Source organism: Apium graveolens, chromosome 10 (genome assembly GCF_009905375.1).
Source record: "Apium graveolens cultivar Ventura chromosome 10, ASM990537v1, whole genome shotgun sequence".
Taxonomy (NCBI): Eukaryota; Viridiplantae; Streptophyta; class Magnoliopsida; order Apiales; family Apiaceae; genus Apium; species Apium graveolens.
Genome location: NC_133656.1, coordinates 9,475,306 through 9,484,944, shown reverse-complemented (window position 1 = coordinate 9,484,944; position 9,639 = coordinate 9,475,306). Strand labels below are relative to the sequence as shown.

The following is a 9,639-nucleotide window of genomic DNA, read 5'->3' as shown; positions in this document are numbered from 1 at the left end:
AAGCAACTTATTTGCTTATAAGCCCGTAAGTACTTATCGATAAGTGTTTGTCGACGTAACTTATAAGTTGAATTTAGAACTTATAAGCTGATAAATTGAATGTCAGTAACAACGTACTTTTTCTGAACTTATTTTGATTTGTTTGTTTTGTTTTTTATTAACTTTTGTTTTAAAATTTATGTTTTTACACGTCTTTCTAATTAAAAATATATGAATTAAGATAATTGTGTTTAAAATTTATTTATTTTAGCTCAATTAAGTAAAAAAAAAAATTCTGACATTTAACCAAACACTTATTTAACTTATAAGTATCCATCTACTTATCACTTATAAGTCCCTTATTCATTTTAAGTTATAAGTTATTTATTTTAAGATTTCCCAAATGTGCATTAAATTATTTGTTTTTCTACTTATAAGTTATGCCAATGCCACTAATTTTATCTTCTTTTTAATTGTGTTACTTATTCTCAATAACTTTAATATTATTTATTTACATGGTTGGGATATATTTTATATCAATTTATGTCCAAGACGATAAAACTTCTAAAATTTCAGTGCGTTTATCAATTATGGAAAAAAAAAATTAAGGTATATTGTAATTTTACTACTTAACTATATTAATATATCATAAACATTTTAACCAGAATATACTCAATATGCTCATCAGAGATGTTTAAAAAATCCGTAGCCCGAAATCTGATCCGATCCGCAAAAAAACCCGAAAAGGCCGATCCGGAAAATAGCCCGAAAAGGTTCGGCCCGGCCCGCGGGCCTTAAATGGGTCTCCTTTTTCCTCAAAAATCCGGTCCGACCCGAAACCCGAAAAGCCCGGATAAAAGTTCGGATTTAAAAAAGGCCGAATAAAAGCCCGGATCCAAAAAATCCCGGATAAAAGCCTGGTTCGGCCCAAATAAAAGCCTTAGCTTTTTGAAAAGCCCGATTAAAAATCCGAATTTCTTCTATATTTAAAAATATACAATACTTTTTATTATTTTTTAAATATTATATTATAATATTAGAAGAAATTAAGGTATATATGATTATTTATATATTACATTATTTATTTCGGTGTCTAAATTAGTTTATCAGATATATCAAGATATTATTTTCTCCAATATTTAAACTACTCATTATTCGAGTTATAAAATATTAAAATATTTTTTAATATATAAATAAAAAGTACGGATAAATTCCAGTTCGGTCCGATCCGGCCCCGCCCGCGGGCCTAAAACGGGCCAGATATTTTATAGGAAGCCCGGCCCGGCCCGCGGGCCTAAAATGGGCCAGATATTTTTTAGGTAGCCCGGCTCGGCCCGACCCGATTTTTAAAAAAGCCCGTCCCGATCCGTTTTCAGAAAAATCGGGTTTTTAAAGTCCGGATAAAATTCGACCCGATGGACTCTCTAATACTCATCTCCCTAATTCTATAATACATTTTTTACATTACTATAGCATTTTTCCATTCATTTATGTATGTTCATTTTATTACCGTATTTACAACAATAAATTTAATTTAATAATATAATTTTCTCAATTATAAACCTTTGCGGGCAAAATTTCTAATTTAATGTAATTACATTCTTAACTGGACACATCCAATGAGCTATTAATTTCAGGTTTTTATTAAATAAGAAATTAAAGTAAAGTAATCTGAAATGAGAGGCCTAAGATATTTGTTGTGTTAATAAAAATGAGGGGTGGTTTGGGTGGCTACAAAGCATCCACAACCTATAAAACAGTATACACCACACGTGTAATATAGAATCCCCATTGATAATAATAGTACTAGACTACTAGTATCCTACAACTACCACTACTACAACATTGTTGTTGTCTGTAATAACTTCCTAAAATAATCTAATTTAGGGGAGGAGGAGGTGGGGTTTGTGTTTAGGATTCCACCAGGATGATGATGATGTTGTATTCGTGTTTACATAGTAAGTCCACCCAGTCGTTGTTGTTCAACCCCAACGACCTCAATTTGCCGCCGCCTCCTCCTCCTCCTCCTACATTCCACACGTTTAGTAAGCCCCCCCTTCATCCTTTCCTACTTAAAATGTTTTACTACATGTTTGTATTGTTTATTTACATAACTATTACTACATGTGTTTCGTATTTTATGGTTTGGTTTTGTGTTGTTTTTCAAGCAAGCAAATCCCAAGTAAATAGAAGGGGGTTTTCTTTGAGGGGAATTGTTGTTGCTGGAGCTTCTATAATGCCCCCCTCTTCTTTTGTTTCTCAACCTGTTCAAGGTCCCCCCCCCCTTTCTTCACTCACCAATGAAGCATGTCTTAAATAATATTATAAAATTCCATACATCTTAGTTGTAATGTACCCTCTCTTTAGTTGGACGCGTCATACTTGAATGTTTATCATGTAGCATTGGAGAGATTGCCATTCAAACCAGAAGGTTACAATTTCTGGATTTGGCGAGGTCACAAAATACATTATGTACAACAAGGTGAAGGCTTTCCAATCCTTCTTATCCATGGTTTTGGTGCTTCTGCATATCATTGGAGGTTTGTCTATTTCATTTTCTTCCCTACATATATACCCTGCAACAAATCAGCCTTTGTTTTCATATCACGTACAGTTATCTTCAGCTTCGTGTTTTAGAGGCTAAATATTTCTGGTTGTATTCTTTTTTCTAGACTAATTAGGTTTTGGGAACCTGATTGTGGAATGTGCACATTGAACCACTATCAATGCTTGAATTGAGGATCATCTTGTTGTTGAACTACTAATATTTTAGAGAGTGATTTTCTTACCTTTTAATATGATCCTCTCGTTCTTCCTTTTATAGGTACAACATACCTGAATTATCTAAACGGTACAAGGTTTACGCTATAGACTTGTTAGGATTTGGTTGGAGTGACAAAGCACTTGTGGACTATGATGCAGTGGTCTGGAGGGATGAGATCGTGGATTTCCTGAAGGAGATAGTGAAAGAACCAGCAGTTGTAGTTGGAAACAGGTAAACCTGTGATAATAATCCTTTTATCATCTATTATTTTCGTCTTCTCAAGTATGACGTAGTAGTTCTACTTACCATGGTACTCAATGTTTGAGAGCATTAAACTTCTCTGCCCCAGGTAGTAAGAGAGAGCTCATGAATGCAATGATGTAGGACAATTAGAAAACGGTAGATAAGGGATAATTACCTATCTTTGCGGAGAATCGGCAAAAAACACAATAAAATCACGGACTCAGTTCATAAAATTCAACTCTATACGATAAAGAACATTACAATTGTTTATATAGAACTCATAAGACCTGGTGAACAAGTAACTAAGAGACTAAGTAAATTCAAAGATTAAAGAAAACAAGTTATTTTAATCTTAACTCCCTATTCATTACTACCATATATATCTAATTATCATATATTTATTTTCTAAAATATTCTTAATTAAATAATATATTTACTAATTAAAAACATACTTAAATCTAAATAAAAATATTAAGTAATTAACAAATAAATTGATTATTTTATGCTCCGATCATTCTCCTCTCCCTTAAAAAAAAACTCGGCCGTGAGTTTTATAATAAAGTAGAATCAACGGTTTGCGAGTTTTATAATAAAGTAGAATCAACAATCCACGAACGGGACTCATATGCGTTAGAGACGAATTTGTGGAAGCTATTGAGATATATCATCACGTTTGACTTTTATAAAAACCATTTTGGAATAACAAAATCATATCGTTCAACAAGATCCATTATATCTGGAATTTCTATTCCATAAAAATACTCATCATGCTCAACTTGTAGCCCAGTTTCAACAAAATCATTATGCTCCATTGTGGCTCTGCTTTAACATCCTTTACGACTTGCATAGGTTCGGAATTTAAGTTTAAAGTTGGGTTTTTTGATAATGCCTTGAAAACAATATAATCACAAATTTGTTGCATGTTTTCTGGTCTAGCACTAATGTCCTTTGTTAACTTCAACATCTGCTCCAGTAATGATCTTACATGCTCATACGACAATTAAATCATCATAATATTGTCACTTTTCGTTTACTATATGATAATCTAGATGGATACAATAATGAAAGTAAATTCCATATAGTTTGACTTTGTGCTTTGCACAAGATATCTCAGATTCAATTTCTTCGGGGGTTTTTATGAAATCAGGAACTGTGAATGGTTTTCTAAGTTTTAAAACTGCAGGGACCAAGGAATTTTTTGGTGGTAACTGGTTAGTCTGGGCTACTGGTAGTGGTCGTTGGCGGCTGTCACTCCTGTGATTTTTATTTGTTTTGTAAATTGCAGGGAAAATGTTTGATTAAGGATTAGGTGAAGAAATGGTGACTTTGATACCACTTGTAAGACAAGGGTTTGGTAAATGGTAAAATAGGGGATAAATACCTATCACCCCAGAGAATCGGCAATAAACACAATAAATCCTGGGATTCAGTTCATATAATTAAACTGTATATATTAAGTAATAGGTTACAATTTTTTCTGGCGATAATAAATACTATTACAATTGTTTATACAGAAGTCCTAAAACTTGGTGACAATTGACTTGAAAACTAAATAAAATCATATATAGAAAGAAACAAATTATTTTAATATTAACTCATACCTATTATTTACCTACTACCATATATGTAATTATTATATATCTATTTTCGAAAATATTCCTAACTAGATAATATAATTATTAATTAAGAACATACTTCTATCTAAACAATATTATAAAGTTATTAACAACTAAATTAATCATTTTATGCTCCTCATCATGCAGTCTTTGAAATTAGGATAGTACATATTCTTTGATATTTAGATTTACAGGAGTACCTCTTATCTTCGCAATAGTAGATTTCCTTTTGCTTGACTGCTGTTCTAAAAGACAATTAGTGTTGTTATTTTGATTTTATGGATCCAGTTAACTTTACAGAAAACTATTTAACAGACCAAATTGCTACATTTAGTGAGCTAGAACTGATGGCGATATGACAAAACGTTAAAATTTTCAGTCTTGGAGGATTTACTGCTTTGTTGACAGCAGAGGCATTGCCAGAACAAGTTATAGGAGTTGCATTGCTGAACTCCGCAGGACAGTTTGGGAGTCCTGTTGATGAGACCATTGAGCCCGAAGAGTCAGCCTTTCAAACTACAATCCTGAAGCCAGTAAAGGATATTTTTCAACGTGTACTTCTTGGATTTTTGTTTTGGCAAGCCAAGCAACCAGCTCGTATCGTATCCGTCCTAAAAAGTGTAAGTCAAGTATTTACACGGAAAAACTTTGCATTTGGTTCTTGTTTCCCATTCTTTCCCATCTTTAAGAGTAGTGAAATAATTTATTGAAGTTTGGAAACAAAAACCTATGAAGATTTATTTTCGTTTTATTCTATATTGTTTCCTCTCAATGTGCTAAGGACGTTATTTGGGTACCATGTCATATAAATCTGTAGTTGTTTGTTGTAAAACACATATAATATCCCCTTCTTACTTGGCACAAATGTCAGACACATAAATCTGAATTAGGTGGCCTACTTTCAGTAGCTGTTGTATGATATTTTGATCAAATCACATATCAAGGTGAAATATTCACATTTGATGCCAAGGCTCTTTATTTCTCCTTATTTTCTGTATGTAGAATATGGATCTAAACAAATGTATCTTACTGCTTTTGAGAGTAACAATCTCATGCAATATATATTTTAGGTATATAAGAATACGACCAACGTGGACGACTATCTTGTGGATTCTATAATAAAGCCAGCAACAGACCCAAATGCAGGAGAAGTCTATTACAGGTATGTTTGCTGATATGCATAATGTTTTTAAGTGTAGGAGCTTAAATTGTTAAAAACTCCTATACGCTGACTTGTCAACATCCTCTCCATCATGTTCACAGATTGATGACACGATTCATGTCAAATCAAAGAAAGTATACACTTGACAGCGTCTTGAGTAATCTCTCTTGCCCCTTATTATTGCTTTGGGGTGACTTGGACCCTTGGGTAGGCCCTGCCAAGGCAATCAGCATTAAAGAGTTCTATCCAAAAACATCGGTTGTAAATCTCCAGGCTGGACATTGTCCCCATGATGAAGTGCCAGAGCTTGTGAACAAGGGATTAATTGATTGGATGTCAAGTTTGCAGTTTACCTCCCCTGTTAAATCACTGTAGTTATGCTCATGTTGTAACCTCACACGGCGCACTGGAGGGATACACTTGCAAGTAAAATGTATATTTATTAAATAATGGTCGGAAATGTAGATTTCGTAGGAAAATGTTGATTGAAATACAGATTCATTCATTACTATCTTTAGTTCTGTATGATTCCTAGTAGAAAATGATTCAAGAGGACAAAATGTGCTGTTCTCTGTTTTGAATATATAATGCCAGTAAAGTAGTCTGTTTTTGTTGAAAAGGTTTCCATTTCAAGTAAAGTAGACAATTTGGAGTCAATTTTTAGTCCTCTTTTTTTTAGCAATAGCTGGAGTGTAATTCGAATAGAGACGGATCGACTCAATAAAAATGGGCTCGACTGGACTCGAACTCTTATTGAGCTTGAGTTCTAGCATATTTGCGGCTCGATAAAAAAACTCCAAAAAAACTCCAGTTGAGCCGAGTTTCGTGAAACTCTCTCTCAAAATGAACTCTGCTCGAACTAGAACTTGTTTAAGAAAAAAAAATTTAAAGTGTTTGTTAGTTTATATCATCACTCAACTATCTAGATTTTTTCACAAATTAACTTACCCTTTTTCATGCATTATATATTAATACTTTTGGTAATTTTTTCAAATTAAATTAGATATTAAATGAAAGTGGGATATATATTATAATACTTTCTTATAATCAGTTAATGAAGTTATCTTTTGTTATATATTTAAAATGACTTTAAATTTTTTTAGTTATTAGCTCTTGTTATTTGTATAATTAAAAAATGCAAAGATTACATGTTTAATTTAATTATTAAGAAATTTAGTTTTGAACAATGAAATAAGAAAAGAAAGTCTAGTATTATTAAACTAATTTACATGTTGTGCGATCTTTAATAATATTTTATTTTTTTTATTGGCATTTTTTATAATTATAATAAAATTTTAATGTTTGTAATAAAATAGTAAATCTAAATTTATATAAAATTAAAACTTATAATATAATAAATCCAAGCCATTTTCCCAAATGAAAAGTATTTTATAGGTGTCAGCTAATTGCAATTTGTAAGGTTATATGAAAGCAGTAACAGGTAGATATATTTAAAATTGAGTTGCACATTACTTTGAAAAATTTCGGAGTATTCCGTGAATGTGATATCATTATTCTCTAATATCAAAAACATAATTATCCATACTTTACGAGAGATAGTAAAATCAGAAGATCCAATTACAAACTGTCTCCTACTGCTGCCAGAATGTTAATTTATTTGATGTTTTATATGTATACATATAATTGTTAATTCTAAATATTTGTAATGATTGGGATTTTCGCGACATTTATATTTGAATAAAATATAGTTTTGCGATATAATTGTGGATTTATGTGTGCACAAACATTACACCCTATATGGATTATTGCAAGTATAAAACCCCAAATATGTTACAATAGAAGCTTTTGCAATATTTTTGCTAAAATTCAGCGTTGCATTTGCTGCCCGTTGCAATAGACCCCTGTAGCAACATTTTTTGGAGTTATTGCAACATTTTCAAAGTATTACAATAATTATTTTGTTGCTACATTTTTCTCTATTTTAGTAACACATTTATGATATTGTAATAGACCTCTGCAATATTTTTTTGTAACATTTATTGAAGTAAAAGTGTTGTAAGAAAAAATTATTGCAACATTTAGTTGCAACATTTTCTTGCCTATTGTAATGCTTTTTAATTTTTAGGAACATTTATCTGCAACACATGATTTTCTATTGTAATATTTTCACATTATATTAGAAACATATATGTGCTAACACTTTTTATTAGTCCAGATTTTACTATCACATTTTATTTTTCATATAATTTCACAAAATCATATCAAAAAAGTATCCACATTCCAAATTTTGCTTAGTATCGAATCCAACAAAACAAATATTAATACATCCCAAACAAAATCAGCTTATATCACTACATCATCTTACATCTAGTACTTGAGTATAAAGTCCAAACATATAATGACAAAGAATCAATAACTTTCACTATTGACTATAACTCCTGTGTGAAATTTTAATACAGCCTGAATTGCATTTCAACATAGGAACCTGTATGTCGTCCCATTCACTTGGCTTTTGTTTCCTTTTCCCACAAGAACCTGTACATGTTTATGGTGAAATTTTGAATCCTTTACGTGTAAGACGCTCAGCTGGTCTTACAAGTCTTTTCTATGGGAGCCTTCCATAAGCTTTGTGCACGCCTGCAAGTTCTCGTGGGACAGCTACGGAGAGTGCACCACTAGCTTTTACAGCAGCATTTCCACTATACATATTTTACAGGAAGGAAACAAAATCGCAAAACTTAAGTCCATTTTATATAAATTTGAAATAGAAAGACTCAATTTAAATTTTCAAAGTTACATCCTTTGTAAAAGTAGAAAGACTCAATTTTCAAGATTTGTGAGAATAAATGGGGTATCAATGTGTGATTATGTGGTATATAAGGTGAAAATCGTATTGCATGTTATGATTTTGACTTGGTATTCGAAGTTGTTAATAGGTAATTGAAAAAGAGGAGTTGCATGTAAAAGTCTTAGGTGTTAAAAGTTGAATGCTAGTATGTGATTATGTGATTACTTGTTATGTGCCAAGTATCGAGTCATTCGGTATTATAAAGTGTATAAAAGTGTAATCTATTATGGTTATGCATGTGTATGTAAGATAAGCAAATATTTTGTTTGGGGTAGAAGTTAGACATTCTGAGAAACGTTGGGGATCGATCAAGTTTCTAATTAGGATTTGTTTTGAATTGTAGATTTGGAAAGCGGAGGCATTCAGGATAAAAAAGGGAAAGAAGTCTTAGGTGGCAGTAGCTCAGGATCTATAAAACAGGAAGGCTTTTTGAGGCAAGTAACTATACCTTTTATTACGAATTGCTTATAGAGAGTTTGTTGATGCTATGCACTAATATAATAAAGAATCTTCGTAAACTTGTTATTGATCCTAGTGATAACCCTGTTACTGATCCTTGTGATAAACTCGTTATTGATCCTTGCGATAAACCCTAATAGTAACCCCTTTGCTCCAAGTACTTATACCCTATTCTTTTATTTTGTTAACTCATGACCCTTTGACCCTAAGAGAGTCATAAGGAACCTTTCATATGTTATATCTTGTTAACCTAGATTCCTTTGATAATCCCCTGTGCCTTGTTTATGCGTTGTTCTTTGGAACTATCCTGATCACGACCTTAGTATACCCTATTTAACATTTGATCAATATCCTTAACTTACGTTTCATGTTCACTTTCAATTTGTTCACTTTCCTTGAATTCTTGAATTGAACTTAAGAATGAATTTCGACTTAATTGAGTCCAAACGATTTCACATATCTATATAGTTAAAAAAAATTTATCTAAACTTCATTGTATTCCAACATAAAGGTTTTCCAAATGAATTCCTGAAAGATTGGATAGAGACGTAAGAGACTACTGGGACTAGTCCAGTCACGTAAGAGACTAGCGGGGCTAGTCTAATAT

General features: G+C 32.0%; 1 protein-coding gene across 2 annotated transcripts; it reads left to right on the top strand.

Annotated features, from left to right (window-relative positions):
- Nucleotides 1-1,779: 1,779 nt before the first annotated feature.
- Nucleotides 1,780-6,383, top strand: LOC141689928 (pheophytinase, chloroplastic). Of its 2 annotated transcripts, XM_074494458.1 has the most exons (7): nucleotides 1,780-2,024; nucleotides 2,148-2,252; nucleotides 2,381-2,519; nucleotides 2,804-2,974; nucleotides 4,982-5,222; nucleotides 5,673-5,764; nucleotides 5,866-6,383. In XM_074494458.1, the coding sequence occupies exons 1-7, from the start codon at nucleotides 1,907-1,909 to the stop codon at nucleotides 6,137-6,139; spliced, it is 1,140 nt and encodes a 379-aa protein (XP_074350559.1). In that variant the 5' UTR covers nucleotides 1,780-1,906; the 3' UTR covers nucleotides 6,140-6,383. The 2 variants fall into 2 exon arrangements, with proteins under 2 accessions (XP_074350559.1, XP_074350560.1); XM_074494459.1 differs by lacking the exon at nucleotides 2,148-2,252.
- Nucleotides 6,384-9,639: the final 3,256 nt, after the last annotated feature.

Bases quoted from the DNA above. Each gene is read 5' to 3' on its own strand.
- LOC141689928 (XM_074494458.1), top strand. From the start codon at position 1,907: ATGATGATGATGTTGTATTCGTGTTTACATAGTAAGTCCACCCAGTCG. The intron at 5,223-5,672 runs GTAAGTCAAGTA...TATATATTTTAG, and splicing joins TCGTATCCGTCCTAAAAAGT to GTATATAAGAATACGACCAA. The intron at 5,765-5,865 runs GTATGTTTGCTG...TCATGTTCACAG, and splicing joins GCAGGAGAAGTCTATTACAG to ATTGATGACACGATTCATGT.